This window comes from Oryza sativa, chromosome 2 (genome assembly GCF_034140825.1).
Source record: "Oryza sativa Japonica Group chromosome 2, ASM3414082v1".
Taxonomy (NCBI): Eukaryota; Viridiplantae; Streptophyta; class Magnoliopsida; order Poales; family Poaceae; genus Oryza; species Oryza sativa.
Window position 1 is genome coordinate 30,148,896 of NC_089036.1, and position 24,521 is coordinate 30,173,416.

General features: G+C 42.0%; 5 protein-coding genes, 1 non-coding gene and 1 pseudogene across 6 annotated transcripts; 6 read left to right on the top strand and 1 right to left on the bottom strand.

Annotated features, from left to right (window-relative positions):
- LOC107280024 (uncharacterized) lies at positions 1-1,562 on the top strand. The gene is made up of 4 exons (XM_015769051.3): positions 1-56; positions 361-552; positions 758-1,004; positions 1,175-1,562. The coding sequence occupies exons 1-4, from the start codon at positions 35-37 to the stop codon at positions 1,335-1,337; spliced, it is 624 nt and encodes a 207-aa protein (XP_015624537.3). The 5' UTR covers positions 1-34; the 3' UTR covers positions 1,338-1,562.
- A 28-nt stretch (positions 1,563-1,590) lies between these two features.
- Positions 1,591-7,111, bottom strand: LOC107277515 (uncharacterized; annotated as a pseudogene).
- Positions 7,112-10,351: 3,240 nt separating this feature from the next.
- LOC4330517 (cysteine protease XCP2) lies at positions 10,352-12,403 on the top strand. The gene is made up of 4 exons (XM_015768565.3): positions 10,352-10,955; positions 11,305-11,540; positions 11,662-11,802; positions 11,912-12,403. The coding sequence occupies exons 1-4, from the start codon at positions 10,445-10,447 to the stop codon at positions 12,140-12,142; spliced, it is 1,119 nt and encodes a 372-aa protein (XP_015624051.1). The 5' UTR covers positions 10,352-10,444; the 3' UTR covers positions 12,143-12,403.
- Positions 12,298-12,369, top strand: TRNAQ-CUG (transfer RNA glutamine (anticodon CUG)). Its single transcript has one exon. It is a non-coding gene; the product is annotated as a tRNA-Gln (tRNA).
- A 959-nt stretch (positions 12,404-13,362) lies between the features above and the next one.
- LOC4330519 (uncharacterized) lies at positions 13,363-16,971 on the top strand. Its single transcript, XM_015771302.3, has 5 exons — positions 13,363-13,675; positions 14,094-14,436; positions 14,702-14,973; positions 15,509-15,705; positions 16,101-16,971. The coding sequence occupies exons 1-5, from the start codon at positions 13,486-13,488 to the stop codon at positions 16,533-16,535; spliced, it is 1,437 nt and encodes a 478-aa protein (XP_015626788.1). The 5' UTR covers positions 13,363-13,485; the 3' UTR covers positions 16,536-16,971.
- A 1,760-nt stretch (positions 16,972-18,731) lies between these two features.
- On the top strand, positions 18,732-19,763 carry LOC4330520 (uncharacterized). Its single transcript, XM_015771303.3, has one exon. The coding sequence runs from the start codon at positions 18,858-18,860 to the stop codon at positions 19,407-19,409; it is 552 nt and encodes a 183-aa protein (XP_015626789.1). The 5' UTR covers positions 18,732-18,857; the 3' UTR covers positions 19,410-19,763.
- Positions 19,764-20,618: 855 nt separating this feature from the next.
- Positions 20,619-21,117, top strand: LOC4330521 (outer envelope membrane protein 7). The gene has a single exon (XM_015767350.3). The coding sequence runs from the start codon at positions 20,663-20,665 to the stop codon at positions 20,966-20,968; it is 306 nt and encodes a 101-aa protein (XP_015622836.1). The 5' UTR covers positions 20,619-20,662; the 3' UTR covers positions 20,969-21,117.
- Positions 21,118-24,521: the final 3,404 nt, after the last annotated feature.

Genomic DNA, 24,521 nt, shown 5'->3' on the forward strand with positions numbered 1-24,521 from the left:
CCGTCCCATTCTTCCGCAAGTCCAACAAGTCAAGATGTCCTCATCAGCGCCAACAGGTAGGCCAGCTGTTCTTTTTTTTTTCCCTCCCATTTACTGTTGAATTAAGGCCAAAAGATCCTACTGTGGCGCTGCTAGTTTTGAATCTGCACTCATCTACAACTTAACTGTTCTTTCATTCATTCGATCTCTTGCAAGAGAAGTTAGTTACAAATCTTGCACTCCTATCCTTTGCAACTAGCGCTTTGTTCTTAATTTCATTGATCCTCTTGCAAGAAAAGAAAATGGTTTTTTTAAAAAAAAATAAAAAATTTGCTTGTGGTTAACGTACCGCTTCTTTTTGCTCTTGTGTTGCTTACCAAGGTGATTCGCCGCCGTCGCGGACGCCGGAACAGCGCGTGTACGACGAACACCGCGTTTCGGTAGTCCAGGTGACGTGCGTGCTGGTTACCAAAGAAGGCAGGAAACTTGGCGTGGGAACTGGCTTTGTTGTTCACAACGATGGAGCGTCGTGCTTGGTATTAACCTGTGCCCACGTAATCGATCCTAAGCGGAGTAAGCTATGTTCTTTTTCCCTCTTTCCCAACTCCCTTCACTCGTTTTTCACGTACACATTTTTCAAACTGTCAAACGATGTATTTTTTTAAAAGTTTTCTATATGAAAGTTGTTTTAAAAAATTATATTAATCCATTTTTCAAGTTTTTTTTAGCTAATACTTAATTAATCTCACTAAATCGTGTGCTTTGTTCTCCGTGTCAGGAGGAACACAGCCTAAGGAACTGTCCGTTCGGTTTGGTGCGGATCATATCGCCTCTGCTCGATTGGTGCACGTCTCAGAACACGTTGATCTTGCTCTGATCCGTGTCCAAGGGGCGCCTAACTGCATTCCTCTGGGATTCTCCGATGAGGCTGATTTGTCTGGGAAGGAGGTTGTCGCGATTGGATTCTTCGGACTTGACGGCACCTCCATGTGTATTGATCCGGGAACATCGCGCGGCCACATACTGTAATTAACGAGAGCCTTTCTTTCACATTTTTCTTTATGAAACTACATATGTATATGTATGTTCAATGCAATAGCTTTGTTAATTACTGTACACGCTGATGCAAACCTACTGCTCCTAGTAGGTAACTAATGCTGTTTGACGCTGTCTGTTTCACAACATGCATGTGCAGGGGCGAAGCAGTGGTCTTTCCAACAGATTCTGATGATCTAAATGAATTCTCCCCTACCAATTTGCCGACGGCGAAAGGCATGTCAGGCGCACCGGTCCTCCTGGAGGATAAGGTGGCCGGCGTCCTATGCAATAGTGATGCTGCGGTTATCAATGTTATCTAAATAGTTATGAAAAAATTTTAAAAAAATTGACATGATAGGTTAGTATGTATCACTTCACAAGCATGCAAGTTCAAATTCAACTTCTACAAATTGTAACAAAAATAACAAATTTGACTGTAAATATACATATACTAGTTAGAGTTTAATTTGTTATTTTTGTTACAACTTATAGAAGTCGAACTTGAACTTACATGTTTGTGAAGTAATATATTACGTATTAATCTATCTTGTAAATTTTTTTAAAATTTTTTCATAATTATTTAAGTGGAATGCAAGAAAAGAGAGATTAGAATCCATCCTCTGAGAGTGAGACAGAGATTTGTCGACCACCATTGCTTCAAGAACCACCAATCCGGCAATCTCTGATTCCGTTCATCCTTCGTTCCAGCTTGGTATGATCCAGGACGGCGTCTCGCCGCAGAGGGCCATCTCCAGCTTGTTGAGGCAGCAGGCGAGCTTCTTGAAGCTCCGGTTCTCCAGGCTGAACACCGACTGTACTTCATCGTGGTGGAATGCCGATCGTTCACCTCCTTGGTGGTCACCGAGTAGATGGTGTTGCCCTCGAGGTTCTCGAATCCCGCGGTCTCCATGGCAAATCCGTGCAGGAATCGACAAACAGGGCGCGGCCGCCGATGCCGGTGAGCTCCTGTCAGGCCAAGTCAAAGCTGTCCGGAAGCCTTGGAGAAGTCGATGTCGTCGCCGAAGAGGTACATCCTTTGGACTTGATGAGAAGGAAGAGCTCGTCGCCTGCCACCGCGATGCGCGCCTCGGCGGGGAGCTCGACGGCGGGCACCGGGATGACGGCGGCGATGGGGAGGGTGAGGGCGTCGACGATGGTGGTGCAGCAGTAGCAGACGTCGTCCTCGAAGACAAAGAACTCGCCACCGGAGTAGTTGATGCTGCTCGCGTTGCAGTCGGCCATGGCGGCGATAGGGGCCCAGGCGGCGGCGGGCGGGTCGGAGGCGTAGAAGAGGAGTCCCTCGCCGCAGGACGCCATGACGCCATGCGGCGACCAGTCCCAGGCCAGGTCGTCCGTCTCGGCGAAGAAGGCCGGGAGCGGCGGGAGGGCGCGGACGGCTCCGGTGAAGAGGTGGAGGAGCGACGCGGCGAGGTCGGTGGGGTCGATGGCGAGCGTCCACCCGTGCGGGGAGACGTAGAGGATGCAGTGGCGGCAAGGAGCGGCGGTGGAGGAGACGGCGGCGGTGGAGAAGGCGGCAGGCGATGAAGGCGTGATAGGCGTGAGGAGGCGTCGGCGGCGGGGTTCGCGGCTGCCGGCGGCGGGCGACGGGGTAGGCGCGAGGAGGCGTCGGCGCCGGTGGAGAAGGTGGCGGGGCAGGGGAGGGGGAGATGGATCGCTAATTAATTTCTATAACCGTTCACACGGAGTGGGATCGCTAATTTCTGTGTTTGTTCAGCCCGGGTTGGGAACCCAAATCCTCAGAACGAAAACGGAGCGATACATTAATACTTGATTAATTAAATATTAGTAATTATTTTAAAAAATAAATTAATTTGATTTTTTAAACAATTTTCATATAGAAATATTTTTAAAAAATACACCGTTTAACAGTTTAAAAGCGTGCGCGAGAGAGGGGTTGGGAGCTGAAGTTCTAAACACAGCCATAAATTCGTTGGATGAATAAGGGCGGTCCTAACCCTCCATTTAGGATGGTGTCTATGGCATTAACTATATTGCCATGTAGGACTTTTATCTTATGTGGCACTATATTAATTAAGAGAGAGTGAAGAGAGGAAGAAACTGGATCTCATGCAAGACACAGCTTCAACATGAGAACCTATGCACTAGACACTATCAAGTTTTGTATTGGAAAAGAATAGTGACTTTATAATAGATGAAGAATAAATATGAGTTATCCCTGGAAGCGGCGGACCAATAATTTCAAGCCCCTTGGATCAATTTTTCATTGATCCATTATTTGGTCTTGATATGGGTAACTTTTATTTATCATTCACAAATGAATCCTTGTCTATGGCGGTAACTATCATTTTGGTGCCATCTTTATTTGGAGTTGTTACGAAAAAGGGCGGGGAAAGTCAGTGCCAAATGCATGGCAATCCGTGGGTAGAGGAGAGAAATGATGTATTTATTAATAGCCCACTTTAAGAAACCATGGGTTGTAGAGTATAGTTTCTATTGTGATGTCTTATTGATATGGCACCATAGACATTGCTGCTTATGGACACTATGGGTTGAATGCCCTAAATCTGAGGGTTAGGAAAGAGAGGTGTTTAATGAATTCGTACTTTCTATATTAGTAGAGATTATCAAATGTGTAGTGTATTTGTGAAAAATGCATATTTTAAAACATGGTTATCGTGACAACAAATTATGATATAAGTTCGCATTGTTCCTCTCATTCTTTTTGTTGTCTTTAATTTCCAGAAATATATCGATTTGGTTAGGGTAGCTTCCCTGAAAAAAAGAAGAAGAAGAAGTTAGGGTAGCTGCCTCAATTTCCGATTCAAGCCATAGTATATAATTTATATAAAATATTTTTACTTCTTTCTTTCTTGTATTTAATTTTTTTCCTCCTTTTTCGTTTTCCTCATAATTCCTTTTCCTTGTTCACGCACGCAACTGTTGAGGCAGAAATGCTACTGGGCGAGATTCTCCCCCCCCTCTCTCTACTTGGTTTCTTTTTTTTACACCGCATTACTTTCCTATTTTAGTAAATTTATACACCTCAAGTTTACACATCTAAAGTTTAGAGACTAAAAGTTTATAAGTCAAAAGTTTATATATCTGATTCAAATTTGAATTTGAATTCAAATATTTTTCATATATAGTATTTCTATACATCTAAAGTTTATACACCTAAAGTTTATAGACCTAAAGTTTATAGACCTAAAGTTTATATACCCGATTAAAATTTAAATTTGAATTATATCTAATTAAAATTTGAATTTGAATTCAAATGTTTTCTATATATATAGTATTTCTGTACATCTAAAGTTTATACACCTAAAGTTTATAGACCCAAAGTTTATAAGTTAAAAGTTTATATACCTGATTTAAATTTGAATTTGAATTTAATTTTTTTATATATAGTATTTCTATACATAAATTTTTCTAATTTTTTGTTTTTTAAAATTTTTTATGGTATACTGTAGACTATATTAGGAAGAGAAGAAGGGAAGGAGGAAGGGAGGAGAGGAGGAGATGAATTGGCAACGCGTCACTTGCATACATCAACATAGTGAGGGGCACCGAGTGGGCAGGTCCAGGTGAGCGACTGGGCTAGCTAGGCCCAACTAAGTGCTCGGAGCTTTTTTTTTTTTTTTCTCTTTACGCTTGTGTAATGTTGGAGAATTTGGTTACGCTTGTCTAGAGGTTTTCGTTTTCTTTCTCAAGGAACGACCCCTCGAATTCACCAATTCATTCGCAATTGATTAAGCCACGTGGACCAATCAAATTCTGGCACAACGGCCAGCTTGAGATTAGTATACTAGAAAATGAGCGCTCCCGTTGGCGCGCAGGCTAACTTTTAGCCTATAATATTATCGTTTAGATTCGAACTTTTTTCTTTAAATTTTTTAACTTTTTCATCATATCAAATGTTTAGACACATGCATGAAACATTAAATGTGGACGGAAAAAATCAATTACACAGTTTGTATGTAAATCGCGAGACGTATCTTTTGAGCTTAATTGCGTTATGATTTGACAATGTGGTGTTACAGTAAACATTTACTAATAACGAATTAATTAGGTTTAATAGATTCGTCTCGTAGTTTATAGGCGGAATCTGTAATTTGTTTTATTATTAGTTTATGTTTAATACTTCAAATGTATGTCCATATACTTTAAAAATTTTGTCACACGAACTAAACACAGCCTAAGTTACACTCCTTTTTGAATGTGTAAATATTGTTGAGTACCACTTTTATATGTCTGTCGACGTTTGATGTCGCGATTCCGGTATTTGCATAGTATGAGGATCGTTGGTATTAGGATATACGCGAGACTGAGGTAAAAGAGACGGAGACAAGGATTTTTATACAGGTTCGGGCCCCTGAATTATCAGGCAATAACCCTACATCTTGTTGGCCGAAGCCGGTATTGCTCTTATTCACCATAATCACACCAGTACAATATTTGGGGTAGCCTATCTAACTGTTGTTGGCATGGTGATCTGAAGGTCTAACTCGTGGTCGACAACAGGTTAGTCTTCCTCCTCGAATCCGTACCCGGCGAGATCAGAGATAGCGCTTTCGTCTCTCCTGACAGTATCCTAGCCGTGCTTATCCCTGAAGTCGATATCCGGCGTCTTATCTTGGTGTATGTTGGCTTGTATTGGCTTATGGCTTTGTGGCGTCCCCTCTCCTCCTAGGGGGTCTTGTATTTATACCCATAGGTGTCCTCTTGTCCAAGTAGAACTAGGGAAACCAATATGGATACAATCCGAGTAGTTCTTGTCGTTTCCATATAGAACTCTGGTTGTCTTTCCTTATCCGAAACTCCTCCTATATCCGCAGGTTGTTTCCGTATAGGACATGGTATGTGGTGGATACTGCTGAGATTTAGTCAACTACTATTAGGTATGTGGTATCCATAACCCTGACAATGTCTTCTTTCTTTTTGCCACTTCATCAAATTATTACACATATTACTTGGTATATGTTTTTTTTTCAAAATACTTTCCTCTACTGTAATGCCTAGTCGACTTGTTTCATACCACCTGTTAAGTTTATTTTTCACATAATCAGGCAGATAATATGTAGTAATAATTCAGAGGATAATTTAAGTGGGCCTTAAGGATAAAACATTGTATCACTTTTAGTTTGGAATTAATTAATATATTGGGTTAAAACTAACCTAGTGCTAGGAATAAGCCAAGATTTTCTATTGTCCGTGACGATGGAAAAACCTGAGTCTAGGCCCTGTTCTTTTCACTTTTTCTTTAAAAAAATTGCCAATGATTATTTTCTCCATGCTTTTACAAATATCAATATATTCTCCATGCTTATACAAATACAAATTCTCAAAAAACAAATCTTTTATTGTTTTGTTCGTACCTCTTGCTCTAGGTTATTTCTAAATTTTATTTCTCAAATTACTCCATCCTTCCACTTATATATGAAGTTGGTTAGTTCATTTTTAACTAAAAAACATCATATATATAAATAGAAGGAGGGAGTATTAATTTATCTTGTTAATATAGTATATAATCTCCCTCAATAATACGCAAAAAAATCCATTTGAACCAAAACCTTAATTGATCAGCATAGTGTTGTTTTTTAAACAACGCATAGTGATATCTTTAAAATACTATTTATTCGGTTGAGGTTAAGACGTATTCACAGGGATTAAAAACGTAAAAAATGCCTAAGTATGGGGTAGTCACATGAGGTGACATTCCGAGTGTTTCTATAATGCTCATCTCTAATACCGATATCAGGGCTCTATCCCTGGTTAGAGATTGGGCCATGTGGCGTCCTATAAATTAAGCTTCTCATCTCCGAAAATCTGCCATGTGTCTCCTTGCTCTCCGAAAGTTCACTGCGATGGACCAACGAAGCTTGATTTTTTCTGGCAAAAGCGCTCGACCCTTAATCCACCCATCCCTCCTCCCGATGCACGCCTCGCCGCCCACCGGATCCTCCGCCACCCGCGTGCCGCAGCGGACCACCCACTCATGTCCTCCCTCAAGGCGCGGGCTCGTCTTCTTCACCACCACCCGGCCACCTTGCCCTCCCCTGCGCTCCCCGCCGCCATGCTGCTGCCCTTCCTTGACACGCGGGGTTGTCGCCATGTTGCAGGAGTCACCTCAAGCACGCGATAGCCGTCGACGATACAAACTTCGGCAAGATCCATTGAGCCCAATGAAGAGAAGAGTAGCGGTGGTGGCCGTCGACCCGGAGGCCGGATCAGGAGAAGGGAGGGGGCGCTAGCTAGCGGAGGAGAGGAGGCGGCGTGCACGGGTAAGTGGTGGCGTCGCGCCGGATCCTCTGTCACCTGCACGTCGCGGCTATGACGCTGCGGCGAACCACCCGTCGACGGCCCGAGGAGCAGGAGGGATTGCAGGAGGTGGAGGACAGGGAGCGCATCGCAGACTTCTCCTCGCTCATGTTGACGGCGCTACTTCGATCTTTTAGACACAGGCGCCATCGAACTTCCTGCAAAGGATGCCATATACTGTCCGTTGTCGCAGCGGCACCGTGGCGAAGATGGAGACGCTGAGGAGCAAGGAGCAGATTGAGGAATGGAGACTGGAGAGCAGCGGAGTCGTCGACGACTAGGAACGGGGGCTGGGGACTGGGAAGGACAAATATATATATATATATATATATATATATATATATATATATATATATATATATATATATATATATATATATATATATATATATATATATATATATATATATATGACTTTATTTAGCTGCAAGCCTGCAACTGAAGACATCGTACGAACGGCTAGATCAATGTACAGACGGACGGCTCTGATTTTTTGCATGACGTTGCCATCTAAATGAAAAAACAGTGAGTATTACATTCAGATAGTGTGGGGGAGAAAAACTAAAGATCTTATTATATCATTTGATTGTGCTCTCAGTTGACACTTACAGGCTCCCATCGGATGGCCTAATCAGCTAAAGAAAAAACTAAATTTTGAATTTTCAAGCTTAATTTTGAGATATTTTCAACGTAGTTTCTTTTTCAACATTGGCTTTTAAGTCACCAAGAATACATTTATAAAAGTTTTACCTACAAATTTATTTTTATTTTCTAATAAGCCGTTTTGGCTTATTAGGAAATAAGCAAACGATGCGGACCACAGTTCGGCTGCACATACAAGTTGCAATGGGCAGATAAAGCCTCTTTGCAATCATTTATCCAGGATATAATTTTTTTAGGGAGTATCCAGGATATAATTAAGTAGTAGAAGAGAATAAGGAGGTACCAGTATCTTTTGCTTTAGCTTGAGCTCAACGCAATTCCAAATTTTCAAACAAATAATTTATTCCTTACTCTTCTTTATTGTGCAAATAGAATTTTTTAATGTTATGCACTTTTAGAACGTTATGTTTAAAGAATAAGAAGATAAAATTATTTTTTAAAAAAGGATTTTCTTGATTTTTACAGACATGTGGAGGCAGGGGTGAAGCCACACCTGGCTATCGCAGGCGGCCGCGCAAACTCACCGACAAAAACTCCATTAAATTTATATGTTATTGAATGAATTGATGATGAAATTTATATAATAAATACTAGAAGTATAGTTTGCTTGGGCTCAAAAAATCTTTTTAGCTCCGCCAGGAGATAAAATGAAAATACTCCCTCCATCCAAAAGTCTAAGACCTACTCCCTCCATTCCAAAAGGACTCAATTCTTGGGTTTTCGTGCCCAACATTTGACCGTCCGTCTTATATGAAATATTTTTTATGATTACTATTTTTTATTATTGTTAGATGATAAAATATGAATAATACTTTATGCATGACTTATCTTTTTAAAATTTTTCATATTTTTTTTCAAATAAGACGGATGATCAAACGTTAGACACAAAAACCCAGGAATTAAGTTTATTTTGGGATGGAGGAATTATTTCTTTTGGCACCAAGACCAAGGAGTAATTAATTTATTTACAATGTGACAAAACCAATAAGCATGTAACCAATAAGTAATAAAATGGTTTATTGGGTTCCGATCAATAATTTAATTTAAAACATAATGACTATAAATAGGACTTAAACTTTTGGAAAAACCAAAGAATAGAATAAGTTTTAGACTTTTAGAAGAAGGGAGTAAGTAGTTTCATTACTTTGGTTTCGTTGGAATTTGGAATTTGTGCGCATATATTCGACTTCCAACTTATGTCTATGAATTCAATGTCTCGCTGCTTTAAATTAATATATGAATAAAAGGGCATAGTTTCCATAATTTCAGGCATTAAATAGATAAAGAAATTAAGTGTACTTATCATACCATATCATTTACTCCCTCCGTTCCATATTGATTACCATATAACTTTTTCACCAAGACAAAAAAAAGTATTAACTTTCCTATATTTCATTTAATGTGAGTATGTGGTAGGGAAAAATCAAGAAACATGCACACTTTAACTCCTCTTAGGCCCCATACATAAGAGCAGGTCCAATTATAAACACATTTCGATGAGATAAAACAGAAGAGAGAAGAGCAGTGGGCTATAGATTTGTAGCCAGCTGTAGCACAGACTCCAAGATACATGTATGTATGACAGGTGCGACCAAGTATAAATTGTGTAGTGATGTTTATAGGAGTATATGAATTTCCTACTAAATTGACTATAGATGATTTGAAGTCAGTGGTTGACTATACTATTAAACTTGCTCTAAGAAACGATAGCTTTACTACCTCGAATTCCTACATACATGCATGCATACTCAATTTTCATGCTTAAATGCAATAATATTACACGTCAAACGAAGGGGCTATGATAACATGATGATCAATTTAAAAAATTCAATTTGTGTTAAATGATGATCAATATGAAACGGATGGAGTATTTCATAGGCAAAGCCGCGTCTATTTTTTAGTTCTTTCTTTCCCATGGTGCTTCTTTTTTTCAAGACATTTCTCTTTCTCTATATTCTTTTAGATATCTCATCCCAGCCAATTCTGCATTCCTATGAGCACGTACACCAAGCTCGAACTGGGAAAATACTAATGGTTGGTTGATCTGGTAATAGAATAGTTTGGTGTACTTCTGTTTGGTGATGACTTGAGCAGATAAGCAAAGGATACTTGTCCATCCTTCCAAAAATCCACTGCTGCCTGTGCACCTGCTTCGCATGGTTGAGCAAGTTATCTCCAATTCAGAGGTTTGCAAGGCTGCAAGCATAAGAAACTTCTATTTTAACATAAATCAAAATTTAAACATGATAAGAGGTCATCAATAGAACAATAAAGTAATACATCAAGCAATTTTCTGAATAAACTATAGAGCAAAAGTATACCTGCAACTGCAGCTTCTTCATAAAGCAAGGTACTAGTACCACTCCTTCACAGCTTGAGCCAGAAGGGCCCTTGTCAGGTATTCAGATTTCAGGTGTAGTGAATTACTTGCAAGAAACATGGCTGGTCATTATAAAGAGTGTTCATGAATTCTAGGCATGCCATGGCAGGAAACAATAGCCTTCTTGCCATGGACTCCAAGCTCTCCATGCTCTTCTTGTTGCTAGGCTTTGTGGCATGTTCTGCCACTGCTAGTCACCATGATCCTTCCGTTGTCGGATACTCGCAGGAGGATCTTGCATTGCCAAATAAGCTTGTTGGTCTCTTCACATCATGGTCAGTAAAACATAGCAAGATCTATGCAAGCCCAAAGGAGAAGGTCAAGAGGTATGAGATCTTCAAGCGAAACCTGAGGCACATTGTGGAGACGAACAGGAGAAATGGCAGCTATTGGCTCGGCTTAAATCATTTTGCTGACATTGCACATGAAGAATTCAAGGCCAGTTACCTGGGACTGAAGCCAGGGTTAGCAAGAAGGGATGCTCAGCCACATGGTTCAACAACATTCAGGTACGCGAACGCCGTTAACTTGCCCTGGGCAGTGGACTGGAGGAAGAAGGGAGCAGTGACACCGGTCAAGAACCAAGGAGAATGTGGTAAGCTCAATGTCTGAAAAATGCACACTATCTATTTAGCATAGTGATACTGAATCCCTGAAAATGCACACGATCTATTCAGCATATTGAGGCCGAATGCCTGAAAATGCACACAATTTATTTCAGCACGGTGATACTGAATCCCTGCACACAATCAATTTCAGCATATTAATGCTGAATGCCTGAAAATGTGCACAATCTATTTCATCGCATCGATACTCAATGCCTGAAACTGAGAGTGCACACAGTCTGTTTCAGCATATTAATACTAAATCACTATCTGAAATAGTGTATGATATGATGCAATTTGTTCCATGAAAATGCTGTAAGAGAAAACGGTCTCTTGCAGGAAGTTGCTGGGCTTTTTCAACGGTGGCAGCTGTTGAGGGGATAAACCAGATTGTGACCGGCAAGTTGGTATCACTATCAGAGCAGGAACTGATGGACTGCGACAACACCTTCAATCATGGCTGTCGAGGTGGGCTGATGGACTTCGCCTTCGCATACATAATGGGGAACCAGGGGATCTACACAGAGGAAGACTACCCATACCTCATGGAAGAAGGCTACTGCAGAGAAAAGCAGGTAGAAACATGAAAACCACTTCTTCTTCAGAGGCAATTCAGCTGTAAACACATGTAGTGATCTAGCAGGATCTCTAACAGTTGAATTTATCTGCTGTGATGAACTGATGACTGGTGGTTAGCCTCATTCCAAAGTCATCACCATAACCGGCTACGAGGATGTCCCGGCGAACAGCGAGACAAGCCTACTGAAGGCACTGGCTCATCAGCCTGTCAGTGTGGGGATAGCAGCTGGGAGCAGAGACTTTCAGTTCTACAAAGGGGTAAACAAAATTATCAGCTGTTCTTCAATCTTCATTCACCATGATACAGTACAGATCAGCACAAAAACATTAAACTGACAAAATGGGTGTATCTGAATACTGGATGCAGGGGATCTTTGATGGGGAATGTGGCATTCAACCGGATCATGCACTGACGGCCGTGGGCTACGGCTCGTACTACGGCCAGGACTACATCATCATGAAGAACTCGTGGGGCAAGAACTGGGGAGAGCAAGGGTATTTCAGGATCAGGAGGGGCACCGGCAAGCCGGAGGGAGTCTGTGACATATACAAGATTGCTTCTTACCCAACCAAAAACGTCACTGGCTGGGGTTCATAGCTAGTTTTGTAGGCGATCTTGTAATCCATTTGTCTCTGACAAGAAAGAACCGGCCTAAGCAACGCTGTGCAATTCCTGGATGCTTCGGAGTGGAGCTCTTAAGCAGCACAGCAATGGTTTATTATATAATGACAGCTTGGGTTTTTAAGCAAAATGGTCCCATGGTCTAGTGGTCAGGACATTGGACTCTGAATCCAGTAACCCGAGTTCAAATCTCGGTGGGACCTTGATATATTCTTTTATTTTTTTTGCTTCTCAGCAGACATTTCTCGTCTATTCTCTTCCGTATATTTTTCACATTTTATTTTCCCTCTTTTCTCCTCCTCAGGTCAATAAAAAAATTGTCAGCCTATATTTTACACATTTTATTTTCCCTCTTTTCTCCTCCTCAGGTCAATCAAAAAAAATTGTCAGCCACTTTTCACATTTCTCGTCTATTCATTTTCCCAGACATGCTTTTTAAAAATCACATCCAGTTCTTGTTTATAATTTTTATTTAAAAAATCTTATCCACACCACTACTTTTCTCCAGCGTCTGCTACAGTGACGCAATCATGCAATCATTTGCAATGAAATTTTCTGATATGAAAGCCATGATACGTTCCAATTTACTTCCTCCTTTTTTTAAACATATAATACTGTTAATATTTTAAGATAGTTTAAACATTCATCTTATTTAAAACTTGATTTATTATTAAATATTTTTTAAGCATGACAAAAATATCTTAATATTTACATAAAAATTTTAAATAAGACGAATGTCATAAAAGTTAATAACGTCGTATGTTAAAAGACAGTGGCAATGGCCCTGTTTGGATCCAAGGGATATTTTTTAGCCCTCCCTAAAAAATAGTCCAAATAGCCAAAAAGATCCAAAAGGGTGAGCTATTTGGAAATAACCCACTCAAAAAAAATTATTCTACCCAAGGGGTGCTAATTGAGCCTATTTCGGGTGGGGCTCACTGAAAAAACGTCTTTTCTCTCTATCTCTCTCCATAGGAAGATACATAAAAGCAACCCTTGAATCCAAACAACTTAGGGCTATTTTTTTAGAGGGTTATTTTCTTATCTAAAAAATAGCTCTTAAAATAATTCTTGCCTAGTTCTACAAACAGGTTGGTTGTTTATATTTTTTTTTAGAAAAAACATTCCGCGTGGGCCATGGCCCATGAGCCCATGAGAGATAGGCCTTTCGAGTTCCCATCCGACGATCTCCACCCGGACAGGTAGTAAAGCGCGGTCGCCGTCGCCGGCGACCCATACAGCCATACTGTTCCACTCGCCCTCGTTTTCTCCGCCACCGAGCGCATCTCGGCGTCGGCGGCTTGGGGGGAGAGTCAGAGATGCATCTGAGCGAGAACGAGGGGATCGAGGGCGTGCGGTTCGCGGTGACGGGCGGCCAGGGCTTCGTCGGCTCCGCACTGTGCCTCGAGCTGCTCCGCCGCGGCGCCCGGGAGGTCCGCTCCCTCGACCTCCGCGCCTCCTCCCCCTGGTCCGACCAGCTGCTCGGCGCCGGCGTCCGCTTCTTCCAAGGTCCGCCATCTCGAGTTCATCCTCACTACAGTGGTTTTGGCTTTTCCTTCACTGTAACTGACGCGGTCACTGAGTTTTTTCTTAGAAGTAAGACGCACTGGAGCGCTAGCGCTGCGCTGCTTTGCTTGGCTATAGTTCTACCTCCGGATTTGTTGCTAACTAGTGTGAAATTGGAGTAAACTACTGCCTCTGTGCTATTAGCTAGTACATATGTTTTGGCTCTTGGAGTAGTTAGGGAATCTTGAATTTTGTTTTCTCAACACAGTGACAGTAAGTTAGTAACACCAACAATACCCATGATGTACTGCGCATAATTGCCTGGTTAGCTTGTTAACTTGTGTGTCCATTGCAGTCGGCTCTGCATTTCCGATGCACGAATTAAGTTATCAAATACCTGATCGGTGAACCTGTGTTGCAGGGGATGTTAGAAAGAAGGAAGATGTGGGGAAGGCTTTGCGCGGTGTGGACTGTGTTTTCCATCTCGCTTCGTATGGCATGTCAGGGAAGGAAATGGTACAGGCTGGGCGAGCCGACGAGGTCAATATAAATGGTACATGCAATGTGCTGGACGCTTGCCACGAGCATGGTGTTAGAAGGCTCGTGTATGTAAGCACGTATAATGTGGTTTTTGGAGGAGAGCCGATTGTCAATGGGAACGAGGCGCTGCCTTATTTCCCTGTTGAAGACCATGTTGATGCCTATGCGCGTAGCAAATCAATTGCTGAACAGTTGGTGCTGAAGAGTAATGGCCGGCAAACTAAGTAAGTTGAGCCATTTTTGCCATGATTCTTATGTCTGCCTCATTGCCATGTATATCTGCCACTTACATACCCTTCATATAATTTTGCCGGGTCGGCCGATACCCTTCATATAATATCTTCAAATGTGTTGTTTTCACCTATGATGAGCGTATTTTCTACTTTCCATGTGTCAAGATCCACCACCAATTATTTCATTTTGGCTTGGGACTTAAGTTGAACATTGGTAATATACAGGCTGTCTTACTGATTTGATGTTTTTATACAGGAGTGATAAAAGCAGTCGTCTTTATACATGCTCAATACGTCCCGCCGCTATCTATGGTCCAGGTGAAGAGCGGCATCTTCCAAGGATACTATCCCTTGCGAAGTTGGGATTAGCATTCTTCAAGATTGGGGATCCAAATGTGAAGTCAGATTGGGTCTATGTGGATAATCTTGTTCTTGCACTGATATTGGCAAGCATGGGACTTTTAGATGATATTCCTGACAGGAAGGGAATTCCTGTAGCTGCTGGTCAAGCATATTTCATATGTGATGGTAAGTGCAGTTAGCCTGTAGGGCAACTATATTACTGGTTAACCTTTTCTGATACCATGGCACTATGTTCTGAATTTTATTTCCATCTTTTGAATAGGAGTGCAGCCATTTTTATTTTTGTCTTGTCATATTGATAAATCTGAACTGTTGAACACTAGACTACTAAGCTGAATGCTACCATAAAAAAACAGTAGTTTACACTCTTGTGTTCTGCATTGGTGTCTTTGTTGAGGATATCTATTCAAAATGATTTACTGCATAGCTCGTTTTAGCTATTTATTTGTTTTGCTTATTCTGAGGTTGAAACCTTTTTTCTTTTAGAGGGAGTTGAAATTTTTATTGCTTACAGATCATACGTAATGAGTCTACTGGATGCTCTGTTGAATATATTTACATTCAATACTGAACCATTACTCCTTTAGCAACTTGAGCAATTACACTTATATTCCTTACCAGAATTGCTCTTAATGTTTGTTGTTTGTAATTTGAAAGAAATGTTGCATTTTCTTAACAAGAAACTATTGGTTGTTTGCAGGATCGCCTGTCAATACTTTTGAATTTCTCAGTCCTCTATTTCAAAGTTTGGATTACACAGTTCCACGAGTTAGAATGGATACCTCAGTTGCTCTTGCCATCTCAAGATTTTTTGTGTTCATGTATACACTACTCTATCCATGGTTGGATAGTAAATGGATTCCTCAGCCTCTTCTCCTTCCTGCTGAAGTATACAAGGTCGGCTTATTTATCATGTTCCAATGACTTTACCTAATGTAGTCCATTATGGAAATATGCCTTTACACTGTTACTATCTTCTCATGTGACGGCAACTCTGTTGTTAATCATGATGAGTGAGGGGTAATAAGATCTAATTTGTTTGGTAGGAGTTTGAATCTTGTTAAGCGTAATATAGTGCTAAGATGTAATGATGGATGTGCAGTATTGCTTACAGCTATTTTATCCTTTTTTATATATAAATTAATCATTTTCTGTTGATCTTTAGTAATTTCTTGACTAGGCAAGTAGAAATGTAGAATTACATAATTGCAATTCTATTTTTATAGCTGAGTGGGAATAAACATGATGTCAAACCCATAGTCGAAGCTAATGTTGATAGTTCGCTGTGACAGGTGGGTGTTACACACTACTTTTCATATTTGAAAGCTAGAGAGGAAATCGGCTATGTACCTATGGTGAGCCCGCGAGAAGGATTGGCTGCAACTATTTCCTACTGGCAGGAGAGGAAGAGAAAAGAACTAGATGGCCCAACCATATTTCCTTGGCTGTTTGTAACAATTGGCATGCTGGCATTGTTTTCTGCTGCTTACCTTCCACCCGTCGGTCCATTGAAATGGGTGCTTGACCTCCATTTATTTGTTTTCCGATCAAAGTTGGTGATTCGGTTAGTCTTTGTGATAGCAACTGCATTGCACGTTGGTGAAGCTGTTTATGCTTGGTTCTTGGCAAAGAAGTATGACCCGAGGAATGCTACAGGTTGGTTTTGGCAAACATTCATGCTCGGGTTCTTTTCTCTTCGGTATCTGCTTAAGAGAATGAGAGAGTAGATTTGTGCTGTTATTCCCTTCACTTTGTCAGGAAATCTTCAACAGTAATTTCTAGCTGAAATGCCTCAGCATATGCACTTTTAACTGCTGTGGAACTTCATTTTTCTGAGTCATATGTGACTTCTGTCAGTCTTGAGAAGCAGAGTGTGCAGAACCCATGGTCTTCTATGATAGTAGGTATTCAGCCATGGTTTTCGATCTTGCATGAAGCCAAACCACACAGCACATTGTTAGAGTTGCAGCTTGTACCATTAGCTTAGATGGCATTTGTTTTGGGACTGGAGAGAACAATTGAACATAATGGAGTTGTAAGTTGTCATTGTTACAATTGGCATATGTTTGGAGGCTATACCATACTGTACCTCCTATGCTTTGAAACTGAACTATAAATCAATAATTGGAAAGCTGAACAAAAGCCAGCTTCTCTTGCCTGTCAGTTACGTACATATACAGCACAAACCCTGTCTTTTGCCAATGCAGAACTGGAGTACTCTTGGATTGGTCTTTGTTCCTTCTCTGCAGCTATCTACCTACCTCTGAACTGGAAGTCCCAAGAACTACAAGCATATTACAGCCTGATGGCAGAGTGACGACAGGTCAGTTAAACTGCTTCCATGAGAAAAATGAGTTGTTGCAGGCTTGCAGCTGTGTTGTGCCCCTCCACTCGTCTGATTCTTCTACCAACCTCGCAACCAACCTTTGCCCTTCATTTAATAAAAGCCAGTGTCGGCGGCGAGAGGAAGCAACCGAATGAAAAGAAGAAGAATAGGTGAGGTGAGGCCCGAGTGTTATTATCGGAGTTGGACTTGTGAACGACTTGTGAACTGCAGCCGCGCAATCCGTCGATTTGTGTGTGGCTCGCGTGCTTCTTCCAGATCACATTTCAGGTCCCTTCGGTTTGACTGTATGAGATGATTTTTCTGTCGAATGAATTGGCGTATGAGATAATTTTTCTGTCGATTGATTTTTCGGTTTGACTGAATGGGATGATTGCACGTTGCCGCAAGGAATATATGGTGTAAGTAAGGTCAAAGTCCTCTGATCTTGGAAAGAATTGGGCAGAAACATATCGTAGGAACAAAACGTGACACACGCTTGCATTTGTGCTGATGAGAAATGTAGGCATGCAGTTTCAGTTTTTGCATTGTACTGATGAGAATGATGTTTGTGATGGTTGCAATGGCTGGCATGTTTGATTGTTTCCTGCGTAGAAAAGGCAGAGTCCAATTGCTGAAAAGGCCTTGAAAAGTCTAGGTGCAACCGGAAGATGACAAACAGCTTCGGTAGGAAGAGGGAGGGAGCAAATGTTTCATTGGATGATTCCTTCCCCCATGTTCTCATGTGATATATACCCTTTTGCTTTTGGTGACACGGCAGCTGCCTCTCCCGTTTGTTTGAGTATTAGATGCTAACCAAACACAGAACACCCTTTCCTTTCTGAAAATTAGTGATAATCAAAAGGCTCCAGTGAAACTAGCAAGAACAAATGGAAACATTTGCCTCCTTATGAACACTGAACACAGTTAAAAACACCGAGCACAAAGGTATATCACACTGTGACCCTCCAAGAAGAATCAGAGTAGGAAGCTTATGATAAAAACTGCGCAATGGGATAGACAAGGACTGAAAACCTTCAGTTTCAGGTTTTCTAAAAGACAATTTAAGGTATTTCAATGTAGATTATGAAGAGCATCAATGCTGTTTGATAATGTATCCTAGGACACACACTACATCATTGAGTGCTCTTTCACCACATTGGGAAGCTTTGCATCGATTTGGCCAGAATCAACCCAACATATTGCAATTTGCAAGAGAGTCAAATAGATGGGCAGGCAGGCAAGACGCCACAGCCCACATGGTGGATGGAATTCATCATGGATGTCAAAGCCCCAGAGCACCCAGCAAATCGGCAATCCACCCCACACATGGCACGGTGGCAGCGCCACCGCACCGGCAGCTGCCACCCACCCATCATTTCGCCAACACGGCTCCAGTTTATCTGAGCTGCCTAAAAAAAAAAGAAAACAAAAACAAAACAGCCAAAATGTTCAGTTCACATCGCCGGCTTCGGCGCTTCGCCTCTCTGTAAACATGCTCGCAACTGCACAGCACAAAGCTTTCAACTACACACACCTCGTCGTGGCCCCACCCACCCCTCTTGCATGAATAAAACCAGCCTGTCCAGGCCATAGCTGTGAAGACAAACATTGCGCCATCACATTCTCAAGAAGAGGAGAAGGAGAGATCTGGAGAAGAAGAGGTAGGAGGCCATTGCCACCTGACCTTCTCCTCTTCCTCCATTCATCTTCTCTTTCTTGGGACATGGCGACCATCCTGGAGAACATCCAGAAGGCGAGGTTCTTGCCGACAAGGCCGCTCAAGGACGAGCTGCCGACGTTCCAGGGCGGCGGCGGCGGCGGTGGCGGTGGGGGTGGAAAGGAGAGCCACCTGATGGGGCTGAGGAAGAGGCTGTCCTCCTTCTCCGACAAGATCCAGCCCATCTCCTCCGCGTCGGCGGAGTGGGCGTTCCGGCGGTCCAAGTCGGCGCCGTCGCTGGGCGCGTTCGCCGGCGGCCCGCTGAAGCGGTGGTGGGACTGGGGCGTCGGCTGGCTCATGTCCAAGAAGCCCGGGTTCGCCACCGACCTCGAGATGAACGAGGAGGAGGTGGCCGCCCTCGGCCGCGGCAGCAGGGGCAGCTGGGGCCACATCCTCTACAAGATGCGCTCCGGCGTCCGGCGGCTCGTCACCTCGCACTCGCTGCCCACCACGCACAGGGCGGCGGCGGCGGCGTCGGCGTCGGCCCAGTGCAAGCCGGCGGCCACGTTCAACTACACCCAGAGCTTCCACAGCGGGCAAACCGCCATGGCGTACTGAGAGCTTCTCACATGTTCCTCCAGTGAGAAACATGACCTTTTCTTGGTCGCCGTCTCCATGGGATCCAAATGAAGAAGAAGCTCAGGGAGATTGATATAATATATGGTGATGAAGATGCAACTACGATTACATGTAAAATTACACGGTAAATTTGATGAATGATGAAAAAAAAATTGTAGCTCACTACGTGATCTGTTTTTTGTGTAGATCTAGTGTCCTGTAGAGGCCGAATGTATGTTCGTTCTTTCAATTCTTTTTGGAGTTCGTTGGGCGATGTAAATGTCTCCGGTCAAATTCCTTATGCTTTTGCCTCCTGCAGTAAATAAAAAGCTAATGAAATATGGTGCTTGTTTATTTGTTCTTGGGATGATCTTGCAGAGTTTCAGCTCAGATCTGAGTTCTCATTGTAATGAGCTACCATCTTTCTCTTTACCATGATCATTTTAGCATCTTTGAGTAGTTACATGTGTTTGGTGTATGAAGATCAAGAATAGCTGGTGAATCTAACAATTAATCTCACAAAAAAAGGGAGATTACAGGTGAGGTGTCACGACTGAACAGGTAGGCAGGAGGTCGGAATCTGTCACCATGTGTGTTAGTATTACATCATGAAAGTGTCCTCTTGTGAAGCACAAGAAAATTAGTGGTTCGGTGAGAGTGGCACAGTTTTCATTTAGGCGATGCTGTACTTTTTGCTCGTGCATTCCTCCAGCCTTCGATGGAGAAAGGAACGGACTTTGGCCCATAAAAACCAGGCCCAACTGGTTACAAAATTTCCAATCTCCTGGCTTCCAAAATGGATCGTGCACGAAAGCTGGGGCCCAACCCAACCCAACCCAGCCCAAGTCGGGAAATGACACTTCCTTTTTTGTTTTTCTCTTTTCCTTTCACGTTGTTCCATATCCCCCGTTCCGTTCTTTTTTTTTTTTGGAAAAAAAGTTCTTGTCTCTCGCGTCACGTTGCTCGCTGCGTCGCTGTCCCGTTTCGACGGTTTTTTGTCTTGATCGCGGTAGCGGTGTGCCACGTTGGTCCCGTGCTAAACTTTTTTCCGTTTTGCCCCTCACGTTTCCGCGAAATTACGTGCCTTCCTCGCGTCGCTTTCTTTCTTCTTCCTCGTCTCGCCTTTCCCTTTCGTGCAAGAAAAAAAAAAAAAAAAAAAACCTTCCCCAACTCACAACAAAACCCCCCCAAACCTCGAGCGCGGAGAGCATCCCACACCACCCGTCCCATCGCAATCCAATCCACGAGCAGCCATGGCGAGAGGAGGAGGAGGAGGGCAGCGAGAGGGCAACGCGCTGAAGACGGCGGTGGTCGTGACCGGCGGCCTCGTCCTCGCCTGGTTCACCATGGAGTCCGCGTTCAAGCCCTTCCTCGACCGCCTCCGCGGCGCGCTCACCCGCAACACCGACCCCGCGCGCGACCCCGACGAGGAGAACTCCGCTGCCCCGGCGGACAGGGCCGTCGAGGAGCCCGCCGCGGCGGCGGCCCCGGTGGAGGAGGGCGAGGGCAAGGGGGTGGAGCTGGAGGAGAAGGGGGAAGGGGCCGCCATGACCGAGTAGAAGAAGAAGAAGAAGGCGACGTGACGTTCCCGACTGGTTCCGCTACTAAAATATGCTGTGAATTATGTTTTGTGCTTCCCAATCTTGTCCTGAATGATGCAAAATTTTCAATTCTAATACCATTATCTGCACCTGTAGTACTCATCTCAGCCTACCTGTGTGCTTGCGTTAGTTTCTAGTGACAATTACTGCTGCTCAGCTAATATGTAGTACTTTTTTGTGGGTGCACTTGTTCCCCTTGAAGCTGCTTGCGTGTGCTATTGATAAGAAAATTTTAGTAGAAAAACAGTGTTTCTCTAGAAGCTGCTGGCTTATGCTATTGCCAACGAAAAGTGTGAACATAGTGGTAATCTAGATTTTGCAGCCCCAGATGCTTCATTCATTATATTGTCTGTCATGCTAGTGTGAAATGATTGTAGAGTATTATGCAATGTTTTAAAAAGCGGTAAGCGGTTTCGTTCGGTTACCCCACCTTGTAGTGCTTATGTAGCATAACTGGCTGCTTATGCGGTATAATCGACCGCTTATGTGTCTTAAGCGGTACAAGGTTGGAGTACCTGTTCCTTGTATACGTAAGCGGCCTTGTAGACATTTTGTTTTTAAAAAAACCCTGGTATTATGTCCTTTCTGAGATTAGCAAGCTGTTATGTGTGCCACCCACTATATGGAGGTGATCATTCATTCTGAGTGTGACAAACACTTTTCCTGATTGAACTAGGCACCTCATCTGGTTTTGTTTCAGAATAGTGTTCTGCTGCCTGTTAGTCCTGTCTGTGTACTTCTGGGGAACTGGGGTGTGTCATGGGTGATGCTGCTCCAGATAAACCTGTATATGTATCTGTATGTAGCCAGCTCAATCCACCGTGTGATTGCTAATTGCATTGGTTTCTGTTTATGTGTGATTGATAGGTGTTTTGCACATGTGCATACCTTTCTTTAGCCCAAGAAGCTTTTTCCTTGTTTTTACTCGTCTCAGAAAATATTCGGATCAGCATAGGGGGTCAGTCTTGTCTCAACAAATGGTTGAGTCATTTGCATCTCTGAATCAGCTATTGTGTATTCAGTGTGATAGCATAAAACAATTGCCCAATGCTAAATATTACTTGTGCAATTCCTGATGCAGTATACATGTGAAATTGAAACATCATATCAGGTAATTTGCATCGTTCCTTTGTAACTTCATGCACAATATGTGGTTCCTCCTCTTACCATATATGAAATTAAAGATAAACTCGTGGTTGTTTCTTCATGCACTTGCCATCTGCAGATTTTATAACAAAGCTGTGAAGTGGAAGTAGCATAATGTAAGCCGATGATTGGTTCCTGAGATATCTCCAGGAGGCCAGATAATTTTTTTTTCCATGTCTCGGATATGACATCAGAACATGATATTTGGTTTTTTAGCATGATTATGTCATAGGTTCATAGTTCCATGCTTGCCACATAGTTCATGCAAATTTGATTATTGGATGTTTGGGGAGCGGAAATGTGCAATTGTTTCTATTAAATATGTGATGATGTTTTTATTAAGTAGAGACTGTTTCTGCATTTGCTCATTGCGACAAATCGATCAGTAGATACACTAGACACATAAAGGTTGAAGTAACACTATTATTTATAAAAGAATAAATGACCTTCAGAGATCTTTCTATGATAAATCTTGGCTGTTTTGGATACGACATCGAACCACAAGTAACATTATGTTGGTACCATGATTAATCATACTTCACAATGCATAGTATTGGCTGCTCTCAGATGAATCCAAGTTATTAAAGTTTTGATGAAGTAGTTGTGCTTTCTGCATTTATTCTGCTATATATGCAATGAAGGGTAATTGGTGCTGACATGGATTTCTTTGACTACAGTGGCGTCATTGTAAAAAGAACTAAATAAACCCCAGTTTCGTTACCTGATTGAGCAACAGTATTTTGACTCAAGTTGATATGTAAGCTTTCTACTAAATGTCCCAACTGTAGAATTATACAATATTTAGCAGTTAAACTGATGGTTTTCTATTAGCTGTTGCAGACGTGTTTGGTCCTTTGTGCAGAGAGTGGAACTCTTATACCAACTTAGAAAGGTTTTTGGTTTTTCTTTATGTGGATATAGGAGATAGATTGTCTGTGTTTGCCTCTTTTGTTTTACTAAGTTTACTGATTTACTAATTGTCTTTGAACTGTTATACAAGTAACTGAATATTAGCGATTATAATGTTTGACATTGTAATGGGAAGTAATTGTTGCTACATTATAAGATATATTACCTTAATGACTTATTTGATTTTCTCCACGCCCAATGATCGCATCTACACTTGTTCTTGTATTTATCACCGTTGGTAGCCTACGTGTAATCTGTGCACTTTGTGAAAAATGGCAAAAACTTTTGAAACATTCCACCCGGATACCTTTAAAATTTGTACTTGTCGAACGAGAAAGCATACCGATGTATGTCTGTTCTTATGCTGATAATGCATTGTTCGTCTTATTTTGTTCATTTATTCTGTTTTTGCCTTTGCATGACCATGACGGATGGAAGTTTCGAAAGTTCAGGTGATCCTTCATCAGTCCCAGAATTTTAGTATCATGTATACGCTAGTTTTGGATTAGTGCAGTGTTCGATATATTAATTTCAAGCAATCAGCACTCTACAAGGGTAGAATATGCTTCTTCGTTAGGTTGCCATACCTTCGTTAGTGTCATTCATGGTCGATCTCCAATATCTCTATAAGGTTTTGTGCTGTTACTTTTGAGAGATGGGGTCTGCTAAAATGTGCACTGTGCAGTAGTACCAAAGGTCCAAAACACACAAAGGTCACAGAGAACAAGAGAAGTTGTGCTGGCTCCAAAACGTTCGAAACGTTCGGATAGAAGGTTGTGAACTTCTTCCCTACGCACGTAAAATAGGATAATTAACTCATTAGCACATTATTAATTAAATGCTATTATAACTTAATAGTGGATTAATATGACTTTTTAAAACAATAACTTTCCTATATTTTTTCTAGTAAAAAGCACACCGTACTGTTTGAGAAGCATGTGCTTAAGAAAAACAAGGGAGTAGAAGTTGACAACATATAGTTCCGAAGACACCCTTAGCCTTGGCAAAAAGGCTGTATTTTTACAACTAAGCCCTTATAAAAAAATATAAAAAAAAGATAGCACGGTGCCTAGGACCCTATTGCCCGAAAACGTCTTGGCACCTAAATCGTGGCCGCAATACCGCCCTACACATTTGCATGGCACCCGTCTCTTTGACGCTAAGGTCGGCACAAAACTAAATTATCATTTCAATTTGTATGTTTTTTTTATTTCTATCCAATTGAGACAACGTCGTTGGTGCTGACCTCCGAGAAGGGACTGACTCCTCTCTCTCTTCAAATCTGGTTATTTTATCAATTGATTTTGTAGCAAAATTGGTTTTCAAAATTATTTTCTATTTATTGGATGAAGTTTGAGATTGGGATGGAACTTTACCTTCGAGATGGGACAAATTCCCTCTCTCCTCAACCAGTCTATTCACACATCCTATTGATGTAGCATTGAATGTTATAGTG

Bases quoted from the DNA above. Each gene is read 5' to 3' on its own strand.
- LOC107280024 (XM_015769051.3), top strand. From the start codon at position 35: ATGTCCTCATCAGCGCCAACAG. The intron at 57-360 runs GTAGGCCAGCTG...TTGCTTACCAAG, and splicing joins GTCCTCATCAGCGCCAACAG to GTGATTCGCCGCCGTCGCGG. The intron at 553-757 runs GTAAGCTATGTT...TCTCCGTGTCAG, and splicing joins CGTAATCGATCCTAAGCGGA to GAGGAACACAGCCTAAGGAA.
- LOC4330517 (XM_015768565.3), top strand. From the start codon at position 10,445: ATGAATTCTAGGCATGCCATGGCAGGAAACAATAGCCTTCTTGCCATG. The intron at 10,956-11,304 runs GTAAGCTCAATG...GGTCTCTTGCAG, and splicing joins CAAGAACCAAGGAGAATGTG to GAAGTTGCTGGGCTTTTTCA. The intron at 11,541-11,661 runs GTAGAAACATGA...ACTGGTGGTTAG, and splicing joins GCTACTGCAGAGAAAAGCAG to CCTCATTCCAAAGTCATCAC.
- LOC4330519 (XM_015771302.3), top strand. From the start codon at position 13,486: ATGCATCTGAGCGAGAACGAGGGGATCGAGGGCGTGCGGTTCGCGGTG. The intron at 13,676-14,093 runs GTCCGCCATCTC...CCTGTGTTGCAG, and splicing joins CGGCGTCCGCTTCTTCCAAG to GGGATGTTAGAAAGAAGGAA. The intron at 15,706-16,100 runs GTCGGCTTATTT...TCGCTGTGACAG, and splicing joins TTCCTGCTGAAGTATACAAG to GTGGGTGTTACACACTACTT.
- LOC4330520 (XM_015771303.3), top strand. From the start codon at position 18,858: ATGGCGACCATCCTGGAGAACATCCAGAAGGCGAGGTTCTTGCCGACA.
- LOC4330521 (XM_015767350.3), top strand. From the start codon at position 20,663: ATGGCGAGAGGAGGAGGAGGAGGGCAGCGAGAGGGCAACGCGCTGAAG.